Source organism: Passer domesticus, chromosome 3, assembly GCF_036417665.1.
Source record: "Passer domesticus isolate bPasDom1 chromosome 3, bPasDom1.hap1, whole genome shotgun sequence".
Classification (NCBI taxonomy): Eukaryota; Metazoa; Chordata; class Aves; order Passeriformes; family Passeridae; genus Passer; species Passer domesticus.
Genome location: NC_087476.1, coordinates 70,048,298 through 70,065,838, shown reverse-complemented (window position 1 = coordinate 70,065,838; position 17,541 = coordinate 70,048,298). Strand labels below are relative to the sequence as shown.

Genomic DNA, 17,541 nt, shown 5'->3' with positions numbered 1-17,541 from the left:
AATATTTCCTGGCAATTGTTTGAGAAATGCTTTTCTCACAGCTAATTTCTCCCAAGAGGCTGTGTTTTCTCTGTTTTTAGAAGGAGAGTGATTAAGAAAGAAGGTTTTTAAACCTCTGCACCCTGCTGTGGGACAAAGAACTGTGGGGGAAAGAAAGGAAAAAAGAAAGAAAAGAAAAAGGCACAACAGCTGTAATGTTCTATGAAATGATTTTGTTCTGTTCTGTTGCCAGGGTGGTGGGTGCAATCATCAGTTTGGCAGAGATAAATACAGGGAAAGCAAGCCCTTTTCCAGGAGCCGCAGCTGCAGGAGTGCCACATTGCCATCTAGCGACACGGGCCCTGAAGCCGAAGCAGCGGCGCTCCGGAGCCTCCTGCACCCTTGCCCCCGCTGGCCAGCACACCTGGACATGGGACCCCCTTTCCTTCTCGTGGTTTACAGCCAAGCCTGAAACCTGCAAAACTGCTTGATCTATAAAAGACAGGTCTAGGAAGGCATGGGTAAAAGGGAAAAATCCACCATAAAGAAGTTTAAGATGAACTTGGCTTTGCTAGGAAAAGCTGGTTTTTACACTGAGGTCCAAACAGATTCTTTGCCCTTCCATTGCTGCTGCTACTGCTGCTGCACACAAAGCTACCACAGCTTCACCATCTTCTGCAGTTATCATATGGATGTCTGTGGCAAAGTGATGGGCTGGCAGAAACAGTCAGCACTACCATGTCCCATGGAGACAGGTCTGATTCTGGACGTGATGCCCTGCTCCCAGTCACGTTGGAACAAACAGCTGTGTGCCCTGATGCTATCTGCAGTGCCAACCCTGAAAATTTGACTCCGCTATGTACATCTGCATTTGTATTCTGAAAAGAATACAAATGTTAACCTTTCAACCCTTTAAAAAAGAAAAGCCCAAGTGCTAAGCCCTTTAGACAGCAAAAGGCAGGCACTCAGTCTTCAGAAATGCCCAGCAAAGGGCAGTGTACAAATTCTTTTGTACAATCTTCACACGGCAAGTTAAAAAATAAAAAGAACTTTGGCATATGAGAATTATGACATTCACTAAAAGCTGTTAAATTGAAAGATACTGGCTACAGCAGACTTACATTTACCCAGAAAACAAAAACAGTCCCAGTGCCTAAACTCTGCCAGAAGACACCATCATTTTGGGAAGCAATGAAAGAAGCCTTGCATCAGGTATCCAAGACTGCCCACAAAGCTCTGCTTCATGGCATCTGTTCTTCCCACTGAAATAAATGTGCAGTCTCACACCTTACAGGCATTGAAAGGTGATTAGCAGCAGACTGTATTGGCTCTGGGGCAAAGGATGATGTGTCTAGCTAATAATTAACTCTGTGTCTTTGGTCCCTGATTCCAGTGAAGCTTCATAAGAGCACAGCTACACTGCATCTGCAGGCATGTCACAAAGAATGATATTCTTTGATATTAGCAAAAAATAATGCAGTCTTCCAAGAAAAAAGGAAAATGCACTTAAGTTCCCCCAAATGAAGATAATCAATACTGCTCTAGAGAACTACTCTTTCAGCAGCATGTTTTCAAAAACCCAGTGATAGTCTCTACAAGTTCTTTGGTGACATATATACATATATATATGTATATATACATATACTATGAGGACCTACAAATACTTTGAATTTACAAAACCACTTCTGCAACAATTAATTACAAAGTTTGTTCTGTCACTCCCTGAGACCCACATCGCCTGCAACATCATCAGGAGCTGGGCAGGCAGAATTTGAACACTCAGATTTTAAAAAAGGAAAGGCCAGGAAGATTCCTGAGTCTGAGCCATTGCTGGTTCTGTCAGACTGCAATCTGTTTCTTTTTTCTTTAAAATCAGGGTGAGATCACTGGGTTTTTTTGCTGCCCAAGGCAGGAGATACCTATCTTTGAAAAGATCTAAAGTCTAATGACAAATATTGTCAGGCCTGCTGAAGACCTTCAAGGGCAATGCAGCAGAGCAAACACTGCTCCCAACTGGTCCTAACACCATTCTGGAAACAACCAAAATAAGAAAGGGATTCTACAAAGGAGTCAACTTTTTTTCCTTGCTTCCCATTTTATCACCAAAACCATGGGGAGAACACTGCCCCAGTATCAATACATTCCATCTCAGGGGATATATTCACTTTAGAAAATCAATATAACTTATGAGCACTTACTTTCATAGTTGCCCAGAGAAGCCAAGGTGCCCAAGTGGTGCTCAAGCTTAGTGCTCAAGCTCCCACTAAGAACCAGACAGTCCATTGGTTCTTGAGGGTGGCAGGGCACACCAGTCTCATCATCTGACCTCCTGAACATATGGTTACCACATAACCTGCCAAGCATGTCTTCCTCTGCTTTCTGGAAACCAGCTCTAAATTAGAAAAAGGAGGATAGAGCCAACAGAACTGCTCTAGCCACCAAGACCTGGAGGGTCAAAAGCATGTTTTAGAAGGCTGCATTGTTTTAAAGGATGGGGCAGCTGTCCAAAACTGGGCTACAGCTTTCTCTCTGTGAAGTACCTCTCCAGTTTGCAACTGTTTTATCAGGTTGTCAGGCATTCACAGTTTGCAATCCAACATCTAAGATGGACACTGACGCACTGCATTGCCTTCTAGGCTGCTTCATTTATTTATGCCTGCTTTAATACCCATGACCCAGCTTTCCTATTTGCATCATGGTATCGCTGAATTTTGGGCACTACAGTTTGGGCTGATTACAGTGTTTTGACAGAACAGAGTTCCCTTTAAAATTGCTGTCCAACAGCAAGTTAGATTTCTGAAAGATTGCTTCTTACATTTTCAATGCAGAAGGTATTTAAACTGCAGAACTGCCAGCAGAGCAATTAACCCAGTGCTTGATAGCTCATGTTATTGCTTTCAGTTGTGGGGGAAGTTGTGTCTCAAAACTATTCCATTATAGAGCCTTTAATACTGCTTTCTTTTGGTAGGTTTAATTATTTATAAGCAGATCTATGGTTGGTTGAAGTCTGGTTTTTCCTGATTACACTAGTAACTAGCAGTGATTAGCCAACTAGTCTAAAATTAATGTGATGTAGAAAAGAAGCAAGCTTCAGAGCTTCAAACAAAATTCAGATAAAACACCTGCCCAATTACTACCAGAACAATCATACTATCCTAAACCTTACCTCTCCCTTCCTGTGTCACTGTCCCAATGTCCTGCTCTTGACTGCTTAGGTTTCCATGAGGAAAGGACCATGCTGAGTAAATTACAGGATCAGGACCACAGGCTGTGAGTTTGGAGAAGCAGAGACTTCATCTTGACAGATTCTTCAGAGTGCCACACACATCTCTGCTGATACAGAAGTAATAATAATTTCATGCTAAGAATTCTGCCAGTGTCAATGGCCAGTAAATAACATCCCTACAAAGAAGTAAAAAAGGGCTCTTAGTTGTTTCAGACAACTTCTGACAAGCCAAGGAACCTGATGTTAAAGCTCAAACCTTTAAATGGAGAGATAAAAACAAGTGAAACATAAACCAAATAGCAACCCCTCATGATTATGCAAATTCAGGTGTCATTATAGTAAACACTCTGAAGTCAATAAATATGGAGGCTGTAACCTGGGGTCAGATGGGGCTTCCCTTCTTTATATAGGCAAAAACTTCCACCTCCTCAGTGCTAGAAGCTGGCAGTCTTCCTCATGGTAACCTACAGGACCAGGCTGTTTTATATCAGTGGTGAAAGTAAATCTTCATCAAAACCAGACTCTTCCCACCAGTAATGAAATACTGCTATGAACTGATTAGGTGTGTACTATCAATTAAAAACAACAAGGGAGAGTTTCTCCAAGAACATGCTTGCTCAATAATCCCTTTTCTTCATTTCTCCATTTAATTAGTCACTGCATTATAATTCACAAATTCATGCAATAATCATTGTAATTTTAATAATCAAAGCTGAATGTACATTATTTCTCGTTAAATAATATTAAATACAACAAGAGATGCTAACCAGCTAATGTTTCAGAGCTCCAGGGAAATGCTCTTTTACATACATGCCAAAACAGGCAAATACTGGTTTTTACAGCAAATTTCTGTATCTTCCAAGCTATGTTACAGGGTGTAACATGGCCATAGTGAGCTACGGAAAGAGAAGAAGCATGGTTTTCACACAATATCTTTTATTAAACAGCTTTCTCTAGATGTTGTCATGTGTTGAGCAGACTTTGAAGAATTTCTTACTAACACGTTGAATGTTTGGAAAAATGCTGATTGACAGCTGCAAGGGTGGAAAATTTCCATTTACTTGTATGCATACATACACTTTACCCTCCCACAAACAAAGACCAGGAAGCAGAGAAAAAACACTTTTGAGATGTAGGAGCAAAGATTCAGTTTTGAGCCAGGGTGCCACTACAAGGCAAACAGCTGCCTCCAAGGCATGAGAGAGACAAAGTATGAGATCAGCTCACTTCATGTCAGCTGCAGGATCACTATGGGGTGAATATATTTGGTCAACATCAGCTGAAATTCAACCAGCATTGAAAACGTATCCTGTCACCAACTATAATATCTTGCATCTTTATTTTTTTGTCTGTCTCTCCTCACATGGCCCATCACAGGCAGAGTCCAACTCCAGGTAAAATCTCAAGATGCAGATTTCACTTCTACCCCTCCTGCAGTTAACCTTGAAAGATGCATTCCTTTCACTCCAGGCAGCAAAGCTCACCCAGAATAATCACAGCTGGGCAGGGGAAAACTTCTCTTGCATGCCTGGCAATCAGATGTGGTTGCATTTTGTTGCAGAGTTTAAGTTGTACAATGCAGCTGGCTTATCTATTTACCTAGTTTGTATTGAGGGATGGAGAGAAAGAGGGAAATCCTCCTAATCATGACATCACAATTTAAACACACAGGATTTTAAAAAGCCAAAATCAGGTATTATCAGTAGAAACACATTCCACTGCTGCTCCACTGAGCCTGTCTTACACAGTGTACCAAATCTGTCTGGACAAAAAGCTGCATTGCATCACCTCGCCAGACAGGAAGATTCTGAAAATTAGGATTTTGCAGCGTGAGCTTGGACAAAATGTGTGTGCAAAACTGCCCTCTGCTGTTTAGATTAAGACCTGCTCAAGTAAATGACTGTGACCAAATGCGTTTTTAGCTGTAAGGGTCCAACATGCAAAGAGGCAGAACCATCTGACTTCATCTGTCTTCTACCTTCATGCACACTAGAAATTTCATACACAAAAGCCACTCACAGCTGCCTTGCAGCATGGACCATCCCAAGAGATCCATAGGCTGCAGCAACACTGTGCCAGCTGCAACACTCACTCTGTTAAGCAACTTTCCCACCATGGGCATCTACCCTCTCATCCCAAAGATGAGTTGAGAATATCTGAGGGTGCAAGGGAAATAATGAAATTGTGAGTGAGCACTGCAGAACATCCATCTGGGAACCTGCTAAAGGCAGACCTGACCTTTCTGCAGCAGGAAGAGGAAATGTGTGCCTGGAGTCAAAAGCTTATAGCTCAGAGGCCTTTAAGAGTTAAGGACTATTAAGTTACAGGAATGATTGGAAAGCAGGGCAGTGAGCTCATCAAAAGATGTCCAGTAAATATTCTTTAAAACTAGCCCCTACTGCAGGGAAAGAAGAGAGAACCTGGATTTTCTTTTCATGAACACATGGAAGCCATTGTACTTGGAAAAAGCGGCCCATTATCTAGTGCCAGCATGTTGGACAGTTTGGTACAAAAAATAACACAGAAGGGCCACTTGTTTTCTACAGCTTCACTCACACATTCTTACACCGGATCTGGCGAACTCTGCCCTGTGAGAACAGCATTAGACATCCCCATTTTCTTTGGGAAGTTCGAGTTTGGTACAAATGCACAGAACAAGTCCTGTTACCCAGACTAGTTCAGTTTCCGGAGGGCCTCTGATGAAAGCTAGCCCAGTCCTCATGAATTAAGCACAAGTTTCAGCTCTTTGCAACAGGCTTAGAGAATACTGTAAGCTATGCTGGTCAGTGTAAACATACAAACTAAAAACCAAATCAAAACTTGGGTACAACAGAAACCTTGAAGAATTTTTTTTGTTCTTTTTACATCAGCCCTTTTTATGTCCATACATTTAAAAACACAGAAGCATGGGTGTGCAGCACAACATGCCTTTGAAACAATCACTAAAAGCACTTAGTGACCACTTCAAAGATTCCCTTGATGTTTAACTCATGTTAACTGTAACACAACAGTCATGTAGGGCCACTGTTCAGCCTAAGGGACTTTAAACACACCATCAACAGATGTACAAATGAAACTTTAGAAAGATTCTTCTGAGTGCATAAATAGCTGGAGCTTTACTTTGATGATGGCTGGCTGGCCTCCTACACAGCAGGGCTGGGACTTCTCCATTTTTCATGTTAAGGGCAACAATAATATTGTGTCAGCCCCCAGGGAAAGGAAATTAGTGCCAGATGATTCAGTGTGTGCCTGACCACTCCGGTTTTGGATTTGATTCCATTATCTAGAAAACTTAAATGTGAGACATCAAAGGTAGTCCTGCATGATAATGAAACTAGCTGGGTGGGGTTTTTCTATAAAAGCTGCCTAAGAAACTCGTAACCGAGGACAGAAGACTTCCCAACATAAAACTAACAGACCTCTCAGTTTCTTTATAAGAAATCCTTTTAGTGCTGAAAACAAGTGCCTTTTTCTTGGAGAAGCACAGAAGGGAAGATGGTTCTTTCTGGGAGAAGGACCAGTAGTTTAACCTGCAGTAAAGTAAGATTATCGATTTATTCTCCAGCAGCTGTGAGCTCCATAGCAGCAAATCCACAACTGGAGCTGTGGATTACTTCCACACTTTTTTTATTGGCATAAGTGAAAAAAAACGTACAGCACTATGCACAGCTAATGCAATGGCATTACTACTGCTCATGCAGAAACATCCATCATTACCACCATGTTTCTGATAACTTGCACTTTGCTGGTGTGTGAAAGCAGTGTCTTTGCTTGAGTCTGAAACATGTGTGGACTGTGTGTGCTTAGCTACACCTCTGTCAGCCTGCTGCTCTTGGAGCAACAGGAAATTTGCATTCTAGACAATATCTTCCAAGTCTTCACAATTACAATGTTAGCTTCACTGGGACATTTGGGGAGAAGAAAAAAATTCAAGTCTTGTTAAAAGGATTCAGCATTCCACTCTATTAGTCCAAGGCACTCAAAACAGGTATCAGAGCTTGCTCTAGCTCTTACTAACTAGGTACTTCTGGGTTATTAGATATGAGAACAAATTTGCATTTAAGGCTACATTTAAACCTATGCTGTCTTCAATTTTGTTTGCATCTAATTTTGCAGGCTCAAGAAAATGAAAAACGTTAGAGCAATATGTGTGTCTATAATGCTTATTACAGCAAATATCATTTATAGATATAATCAGACTGTCACCAAGCCTTCCATCAAAATCAGAATTGACACCCAGGTTGCTGAAACACTGTTCAGGAGAGCTTTGCTGTAAGCTAAAATGTGAATTCAAATTGTCATCGTTATACCAAAGAGTGGAGAAAAATGCTCAGGTTTGACAGAAGGCTGCTACTTTTGTCTTGTGCTGTTTGCATTTGTTTTTCAAGGCAGAATAGAAGATTTATTCACCTTAGAACAATGTTAAAAGCTGAACTAAAAAGATAGGCTGAAGTTACCAGCAAAACAGAAGGTAAATATGCTAACAGTTCTGTCTTACAAATTCCTACTTTGTACTTTTAAGGGTTAGAAGAGAAAAGAACTCCTTCAAAAAGCCTCATTAAAATCAGAACCTTCTGTATTTTTATTAAGTGCAAAATAACTTTGTCCCTGTAAAATAAATTAAAAGGAAAAGAGCACGCTGGCCATTGTCCCCTGAAGAATACGGCTGCTATGTTTTACTTTTACCTTATGCTGCCTGAACAATTCAAGCACAAGGATTAAACTACATGCAGTAGTTTAAGACATGTTTGTTGATACCAGCCACTAAGTTCAGTATTTATCACATTACAGAAAATTTCAATAGCACTTCAAATCTTTGGAAATAATGTTTTCAAGGGTTTAAGAGGAAAATACCTATTTCATAGCAAACCATCTCAGCAGAATGACTCAGTAAGAGCCACTTCTATTCCCAAACCCAGGTATTGACTGCTAGATCATCATCAACTATCTACATCAACTACTCTCAAAAATCCTGTGAGGCAATTCCTGAACCACTGAAGAGAATCTGCCTTTGAAGAAACTTGTACCAGGCTGAAATGAGACTGAGTTGGCTAGAGTGCTCTTAATGTATCTTACTTCTACAAGATTATGCCACCTAATACCTTACTCTAGCAGTATCATTAGTACTGTCAGCTGGTCTGAAAGATACCTCAAAGCATTCTCCTCAAGTTAAAAATCAGTCACTGTGCCAAAAGATAAAGCGATGTTTTTAATTGTTTCTTCTGCCACCTGGGTGCTGATAGCACAAACCCAGAGAACAGCAGAAGCCAGTCTGTTTTGACATTTAGAAAATCCTACCCATTAAAAACTTCCTTTTGTAAGTACCCTTCTCCTACTCACTTGAGCCTGCTGTATAGTATCTGTCTTCCTTTCATTGGCAAAGGACAATTCACCACACCATATTGAAATTGTACAACATCTAATTCCATTAGCTTTTGCTATTTACCCATGGGATATAATTGTTTTACCTTAGCAGTGTAATTTTTTTTAAGGCAAATGCCTTTAGAAGACTGTTGAGATTTGCCATGGTCTTGAAGACTACAGACTGAAATGCCAATTGTCTATCCTGCAACATTTTAAGCTTTCCAAAAAAACCCAACCTTAGTGCTCTTAAAATGTGCCCAGGTTCTATTCTAAACAGCTTTGTTTCAGACATCTGTGTTAATAGAGCTTTCAAGTTTGCCAGCAATTTTGAACTGATCACTTTACATATTTTTGTTCCTGACAGAAATGGATTCGCCATTCTGCAGCCAGTCACCTCTTACCACTGTGATCTGCATCTCCTTTTAAGGTGATATGTTACTGTTTAAATCATCAATCATATATTTATTTTCTCAGGAAATTACACAAAGTTTTAAAATTCATTAAAAGTATTGGAAGACCAGCCGTAACATTAAAAATAAATTTTAATGTTGTCATTTTTAGATTGTTTGCTCTGACACCCAAATATTCTGAATTTTAAAGTAGTGCTATAGGGACACACAAGTGCAGATAAATCTTTATTGCCATAACTTCGTCTTTTCAAAAATGAGCATTGGGCTTTTAATAGGTCGTAGTTTTATGTCTGCATATGTACAACATTACAACTGCGTATTTTAATAATAATGAAGTTAGTGATACTTTGATAACTCAACACAGTGTATTTATAAAATGAATTCTTATCAAAATACACTTTTCACTGGGATAATAAATAAAATCCTGCGAAACCCACCTACACAAAGTTAATTTTAACTCTGGTAGAACCCGATGTGGTACACAGTCCATTAACTACTATGTTTGCCCCTTTATCCCCCTACTGATGCTCATCTTCTGGGGTAAGAAAACTTTTTTCCCCCCGTTGTGGTGTGACCTCATTCAACATCATCTTCAGCCAAGCACTGTGCATTTACAATTCTCTGTAAGAAGGAGAAAAACTCATTCACAATTACATAAAATTGACAGTAGGCAATTGATTATCAAGCAATGTAATTTTACACTGAACATTAAGCAGTGTAATTACTGAACAAACTGATTAAAGTTAAAAATGGCAATCTATTTGAATAAAGTTTTGAAGTCAGTTCCACAGAAATTACAAACAGTAATGAAGCTAAAGTCAGATAAACAATATTCTATCAACCTCAAGTGATGACCTCTGTGTGATTTCTGGCACTGTTCTCTTAGGAAACATTTTTGTTCAATCATTTCCCCAACTCTTACATCTTGCATACCTGACACTTTCCAGTGTTACCATCGAGTACATGGACCTTTACCTGAAATGTAACCATGCCTGAGCTGCAAGAAGAGCCAACTGATGCCCAGCACTGAGTCTCTGCTTTACGTCAGGGGCACTGTTAGGGAGTCCCCTTGTACTTCCAAGAACATAAAACATACCATTTATTTCACAGACTCACCTGCAGGCACATTAACATCACCCACTCTGTACTCAGACTGAAACAGGAGGGCATTTTATACAGAGCTGGAAATGCTTTTATCATCAGGGACACTCCCAAGCTTCCAAAATTGTCAGGGGTTCTGGTGCTAGTTAACATCTTGTGTCTAAAGCTGTCCCCAGAAGCAATAGGGTAGCAAAAGCAACAGATTCATTTTTATGAGCTTCCATAGCACTTACACACACTTGTAGAAATGTGAATTTTAAAAATCCCTCTCAAGACCCAGTGCAACAAAATTACTGTTTTCCAATTCCCCCAGCTTGTATTTGGGAAACACTGGATCCCCTTACAGTACCAGAGCTGTGGTCACATGCCTCTACTTCAAGAGCTTAACCTATACACAAGAGAAGTCTTGTGTTTCTATTTTATCCTGGGCGCTATTAATGCTACCTGATGATTTTCATATTCACTTTTTAACAACTCAGGTGAAAAAAAAATCTTCTTTTAATCTAATTGAACATATAAAAAACCTAACAGATTACAAAACCTGATACTCGAGACTGGTGCAGTGGATAAAGTAAGTATTTAAATTTTTTCCAAACCAGACCAACAGGGAATGTTTCACATACCTGGCTTATTGTAGGGAGCTTAGTTAGAAGCATTTGAAACACTGGTGGTGGAAGAGTCTGCTGTAGAACTTGTAGTAGCTGCTGCGGCTGCCCACACACAGCAATGGCATTGGTCAAGTGATCAACACCTTTTTCATATTCACCTGTATGACAAATTAAATGTTTTGAAATCAACCATCTTCCACACTCTAACATATTTACATAAAACATACACCAAGAGTGGATTAAATTACGGTGAATCAATCCACATGAAGATCTTCTCCTTCCTTGATCGACTTTCTGAACACGAAAGGTTAGAAACAAATAAGCAGATTTCCTTAGATGAATATGATTCCCCAGAATTTCTTGGTGTATAAAAATCATCTTCTAACAAAGGTAGAGAAAAATTACTTTACAACTTACCCTTTGGAAAAAAAAATATGATTACCTTGAGCTAGTAATTCCTCTCCAAGCTGAATCTCCTCAAGAAAAAACTTCTGAACTGCTTCAGCATCTTTCAGATCAGGCAACTATAAACACACAGAGTAAAAGTTAAATCAGCCCTTAAACACCAGCTAATAAAAAGTCAGCAGAAAATATTCTCAGTTGGAACTAAACATGCACACAACCCTATTGTTACACTGACACTGGCAAAAAACCAAGTGCCACCACTAAGTTAAACATCCTCAGAATGTTTTTGAAAATCAGATTCAGGTCTTATAACACTACATCACAAATCTGTAGAGAGACAGATGAAATACCTCTACTCAGTTTATTAAGTACATCATTTAGGAGCAAATATAAACTCCAAGGTAATTATGTTTATAACAACTGTACTTCTTGCAATTGTTTAAGAGAAATCTTATATTTTCTTTCTGGATCCATTGGTAATACTGAAAAGGAAATAAAGTACTTATTGCAAAACAACCTATCAAGTTCAGTTATAAGTGTATCCCATCAATAATTTTATGTCTGAAAAGTCCTTGTTCATATTACAAAGAGAGAAAACACCATCAAACCACACAGTGAATGTTGTACTTTCTTATGTAACTCCTCTGACACAAAAAAAGGAACAACTATACAATTATTTCCGGGCATTAAAAAAACCTAAAGACTGCATATTTACAGAACTGTTTGTAATCCTGCACATTTGTTTGCAAAACAAATCCTTAAATAAATCTTACAAACAATGCAAGTGAAACATCTTTCAAAACAGCACTACATTATTGAACAGTCTTACCTTGGAAAGTCCTGCTCTCTCTTTGGCAAGCTTCTGTTTCTTCCTTCCTGTAAGAATAAAAACATCTTTTATTTTCAATTTGCAATTAAAAAGCCCTTCAGCTTATAGTCTGAAACCATGAACAAATCGAAGTCCTTTTCAAAAGAAGAAACTGGTAATGTATTCCATATATTCCATATTCCATCCAAATACTAAAGATTGAACAGAAGACTGCAACCCACTCAGTGCAACAGAGCATCATTTAGAGGTCTAAAGAGGGCTGGAAATAGCAGCAGCCCAAAATGGGAATTCTTCTCCTGAGGGCTACAGCAAAAACCAGCTGTGCAGGGCAGCCCAGCAGCACAGCACACCTTGTGCACTGCAGGCACCCAGAAGCAAAGAGAATTAGAGTAATACAGGAATTATCCACATGACTTCTAACAATAAGCCACAGAAGAACTGTCTGTAAGTCAGGCTATGTAGTTTTGAACTGCACAGTGCACCACCAAGGAAGGGGAACTTCAGCAGGCCACAGCAGATACACACAGTGCACTTTCTCAGCTCCTTTACAGCAAAGACTTGGGAACTAGTTAATAAGTGGCAGTCTCACCATCCCTCAGCAGCAGCAATACTAAAGCATACATTTCTGAAACCTGAGGAAAGCAAACATTTACAGATGGAACAAACATTTACAGATTTAACTGCCTACCGAAAGGCAAAAAGTTGGTCTGCTACATGAAGCTGTACCACTTCAGCAAAACTAATGTCATTAAAATTAAAGTTGCTTTTAATGCAGCTAGGCAGGTATAAAGATATCTTTATAGTAGCAGTTCTTCATACAAGAATGAATAATTATACAAATTATGCTGGCAATTTCCTTGGAATAATCATTTATGTAAATCTTCAGTTCATCAACTGAAATAGTTACACCACTAAAACCTCTGAATACAGCCTATGGCTAAACTGTCCTTCCACTCTTTGTCCTCAGTGTCTGCTCAGAAAACAACTGTCACACAGCCCTGATTTTTCTTTTGATACAATTTTACAAGCTGGAAATACTTCCAAATATGATTAGCAGTTTTACATGGTAATTAAAAATTTTCAATTGTCCACAAGGTGAAGACAGTCAGGAATACAAGTACAGTGATAACCTAACATGTGGCATTTACTGAGAAGATTGTGTTCTTTACAGCAAGGGAGTTCACATTCTAACTAGATGGAACTTTTACCTTAATACACCATCTTAATAACAATTAGCACTTAGATTTCTACAACTAACTGATCTGTGTATGTTAATTTACACTGTAGATGGAAAAACATGCTGGATAGAACTGTAGCCTATTACAATTTAATAATTTTGGAGGTTTTCAATATTAAAGAATTTATCTTGAAAGCCAGTAATTCAATTAGCTCACTCCAACTTTTCAGAAGCATTAATTTGCATAAACTTTAAATTGCACTGATAGGCAAACAAGTTTTGATAATAGATAAAATTGTAAAGATTAAATTTTTAAAAAATTAATATTTGAAATGTTTTACTATCAAAACAAGCCACATTGTAGCTGTAGTGCATTCAGCAAAAACACCAGAAAGAAATACAGAGAGGAACAGCTTAACATTTGTACAACATTTTGAGGAGAAAATTGTGTTTTCTTGGCATGACTATGATACCTTCTTCTTAAAATATGATAAAAGGTATCAATCGCCAGGTTAAGCATTCTGAAATAAAGAACAAAAGGAAAGACAGGCTAGTAACTGGAACTAATTAAAGCTTTTGAGCACTGAAGACAGATTTGAAATAATTTTAACCTGAAAATAGTGAAGGAATATAAAGAATCACAAAGATTTTAAATCTGAAAAATTATCTATGAAATCCTTCAAACCTGACTACTATGGAACTTTTCTTCCCTCTTAATACTTTTTTACAGACTCTTTTCAAGTTCACTAGCTAAAACAAGAAAAAAATCCAAGTAACTCTAAAGGATATTTATGAATTCTTCCCATACTGGTTGGGAAGAAACACTAGTTTCAAAGTATCTTTGAAATAACAACCAGAAGTTACATTTGTAGTATGACAAGCAAAAAAGCAATGGCTTGGGGGGGGGGGGGGGGGGGATCCTCAAAAAACAAGTAAGCAAAAGAACCCCAGGGACCTCCATGAAAATGAAACACTTCCTTCTGTTCTAAAGAGATAATCCCATTTTGAAAAGGGAAAGGCAATCTTTTGTAGACTGCATCTTTATTACCCCAGAAATGCAGTGCATGCAAAGCACAAGGCTACACTGCAGCTGTCACAGTGCAGGTCCTGCAGGCACAGCTCCTGTACAAGGCACCAGCTCCAAAAGAGAACCAGTGGAGGAGCTGTGCTGCTGGCACGGGCTGCAAAGGCCCCTGAGCAGCCCAAGCAGCTTCCAACCAGTCCCCCAAAGGAGCAGAAAACCCAAAAAGCCACCTGCATTTTCAGCTCCCACCAGTGAAGTCTGCCTACTGCCCTCCTCTTGCTCTGCTGTCCAGGCAGAAGGTGCTCTTGGGCAAAATTCAGAAATTCTGGCTGTCTGAACAAAGATGTGTGTCTGTATTTTAAATCAGAGCACTTCTGTTTTAGTCATTCAAGAAGGCAAACAGTAGACATACCTGAATTATTTTATTAATAAAATACAGCCTGGGAAGCTCAGCAGCTACAGATGTTTATAGCTTTGCTATCTTTTGGTCCCAAGACTAAATATGGACATGCCCCCCCAAACTAGCAACAAGACCTAAAAAAATAACCCAACAAAAAGTCTACCCACAAAGCCTGCTAAGCAAAATTAAAACATGTGGAAAATCCAAGTCCAGTAGTTCTATAAGCCTTCCAGAAACTTCCAAGAAAACTTTTTCCCAGAAACCTAAATCTGGCCACCTCATTTTTATGACAAGCCTCTGCAATACAACGGGCAATTCACTGACACGTGAGGTTTCTTGTCCTTCCCAAATTCTGGTGACACGGCATCACAGAGGCTGAAAGAGGATCCTACCCTGAGAAGGTTACTGGAAAAGATGTGCTGTGAAGGTGGTTTCTGCAAGCCTTCCATCCCCATCCCCACTACTGCACAACATCTGTACATACAGAACTGCAGCTGGCTGCTGCTCTGAACCTTTCCTGGTCAAGCACTCTGCAGCCCAAGCCCTCTTGTCCACCCAGCAGTAAAAGTGCTGTAATACCCAGGTCCCTGGCACCACTGCTGAAGCATCCATACCAAATAAGCTGTTACACTACCAGAAACAACCAAAACAAATTAAACAGAGCCTTGCAACTAAATGCAGGCCAGTGCATCACCTGCAAGGACTTGATATCCTACAATGAAGACCCCCAATGACAACTGTGATCTCCTACCAAACTAAAATGCATTTGTTTTCCACTTCAAAGTTAATGTCAACTCTTAATCAGAGCAGTTCTAAGGTTTATTCAGAACATGACTGGATACAGGCTCAGGTTATGGAAACCTGGAATCCAAAAATAATTGTTGGTACTACTGCAAAATCCTTACATAATTTGGTGCTTCTCCTACTGCACGTGTGGCATCATAAAGACACCCCATGGCTGATGATGTTGCCAAAAATCAAGTTTGCTTGTGCAAATCCAGCACACACCAGTTAACTGCACTAAAACTTCCCAAGTAATGACTTGCACTGCAGGGAAAAGAGGACTTGGAACACACACGAGAGGTGTGAGCCCAAAATCCTACACAGGAGCGAGGGCCTGAAGCTGAAAGATTTGGCAGACAAAATTTGCTGTGGAGGAAATTCTGGAAAGTGGAATTAATGCACTGCTAAGCAAAACACTGGCCAGGCAAATTCAGTCCATGAAGGCAGAACCAAAGCTGTTAAATTACATTTTATGCTATGCTATCAGGGAAATACTCATTTTCAACCTAGTTATTGACTTTTCCATCCACGAAACTGCTGATCACATCATGTTTACTTGTCAGGAAAATTTACCTTAATGCTAACTTCTTATCTCCAGATTAGTTACCAAAGGAATGCTATACACATTACCCTGACAGAAATAACTCAGTATAAAAAGTATCACCTCATGATTCATTGGTGTTCCTTCAGCACTCATGCCTACATGTGCATCAAACCCTCACTGATTATTAAAGTGTTCGAATCAATGTTGAAGATGTGAAATAATGAAGAGCCATGGGGGAAGAGCTCCACATCTTGGATTAATCAACAGTTTTCTCTGGCATTCATTCTTATCCTGGAAGCCAAGGGCAGGGCTGCCAGGAGGGTTTAGAATGCAGCTGATGAAATACCTGAGAGCTGCCACGACCCCGGCCTCACCACAGCAACGACTTCACTGTGAGACATCACAGTTTTACCTGCTTGTCTTCCAAACACAACAAAATAAATGTGGTGGCTACAACAGCACTGCTGAGCCTGTAGGAGAGCAAGACTGGACAAGAGAAAAGGCGGGGGGAGGTGAATTTGAGCCAAGCATGGGCAGAGACCACAGGCTCCCCAAGAGCTACGGCCAACGCTCTCTGCTGGGATGAGCCTGGCCGGGAGGCTGTGTGAGGCGGGTCACGCTCCTCTGCCGTGCCTGCAGCGAGGGCACCAGAGAAAACGGCCTAAAGCTGAGACACGGGGGGTTCAGAGGAGCCATCGGAAAAATCCCGCCCCCCGTGGGGCGGGCAGGCGCCGGCTGCCCAGGGAGCTGCTGGAGCCATGGCTGGCGATGCGGGCTAGCGCTGCAGGGCAGTGCCGGGCGATGGCTGCCCACCGAGGGCACCTCCCCGCTCCGGCGGCGTGGGGCTGTGCCCGGCTCTCGCTGCGGGACGGCGAGAGGCCGCAGAGCCGCCGGGGCTGGCCCGAGGGGCCCGGGGGCGGCGCTGCGGCGGCAGCACGTGCTGCTTCCCGCGGCCCGGCGGGCGGCAGCGAGGGACGGGAACGGGAGCAGCACGGAGGGAAGCGCGCGGCGGGACGGGAGGAAAGGGGAGGGGGCGCCCCGGGACACTCACGCTCCCGCAGCCGGTTCTTGAAATTGGGGTCGCTCCGCCTCTTGCGGTCGAAGTAGATGCAGTAGCCGATGAAGAGCGCCCCGCAGAGCCCCGCGGCGATGGCGCTGGTCCTGCCCACCATCATCGCGCCGCTCCCGCCGCGCCGAGCTCCGCAGGCACCTTGGGCGAGCGGGCACGGCCGAAGGACCCCTCCTCGCTTCCGCCCACGTCATCAGCCGGCGGCGGCGCAGGGCGCCTCCCGCAGTGCCTGCGCCGGGGCCGGGCGCATGCGCGGGCGGAGGGGCGTGGCCGCAGCGCCGGGAGCGGGATCGGGATCGGGATCCCGGGAAAGAGCCCCGCTCACCGCCGCCAGCTCCCACCCAACACCTGCAGGTCACACACTCACTGCCACGTGCAGCCTGCCCCCAAACACCTGCAGGGATGGTGACTCCACCACCCCGCAGCCCATCCCCATGTCCGCTCACCCTCTCCGTGAATTTCTCCTGGAATCCAGCCCAAACCTCCCCTGGAACAGCTTGAGGCTGCAGCCTGTGTCATCCTGTCCCCTGCTGCCTGGGAGGAGCCCGGCCCCCCCGGTACAGCTCCCTCCAGGTGGCCGCAGAGGGATGCGGCAGATGGATAGGGCCATCCCGGGCTCCTT

The 17,541-nt window shown here is 41.8% G+C and overlaps 1 protein-coding gene, 1 long non-coding RNA gene and 1 other non-coding gene across 4 annotated transcripts in view; all 3 read right to left on the bottom strand.

The window, feature by feature from the left end:
• Nucleotides 1–3,567, bottom strand: part of LOC135296883 (uncharacterized) — a 125,524-nt gene extending 121,957 nt beyond the window's left edge. The window contains exon 1 of the long non-coding RNA XR_010358904.1: nt 3,146–3,567. This is a non-coding gene — a long non-coding RNA (uncharacterized LOC135296883). The remainder of the gene's footprint in view (nt 1–3,145) is intronic.
• A 5,526-nt stretch (nt 3,568–9,093) lies between these two features.
• On the bottom strand, nt 9,094–17,110 carry TOMM20 (translocase of outer mitochondrial membrane 20). Of its 2 annotated transcripts, none has more exons than XM_064413813.1 (5): nt 16,902–17,110; nt 11,923–11,969; nt 11,131–11,212; nt 10,704–10,846; nt 9,094–9,600 (listed from the first exon to the last, which is right to left on the bottom strand). In XM_064413813.1, the coding sequence occupies exons 1-5, from the start codon at nt 17,023–17,025 to the stop codon at nt 9,556–9,558; spliced, it is 441 nt and encodes a 146-aa protein (XP_064269883.1). In that variant the 5' UTR covers nt 17,026–17,110; the 3' UTR covers nt 9,094–9,555. The 2 variants fall into 2 exon arrangements, with proteins under 2 accessions (XP_064269883.1, XP_064269884.1); XM_064413814.1 differs by lacking the exon at nt 16,902–17,110 and adding an exon at nt 16,197–16,298.
• Nucleotides 16,050–16,184, bottom strand: LOC135298293 (small nucleolar RNA SNORA14). The gene has a single exon (XR_010360291.1). It is a non-coding gene; the product is annotated as a small nucleolar RNA SNORA14 (small nucleolar RNA).
• Nucleotides 17,111–17,541: the final 431 nt, after the last annotated feature.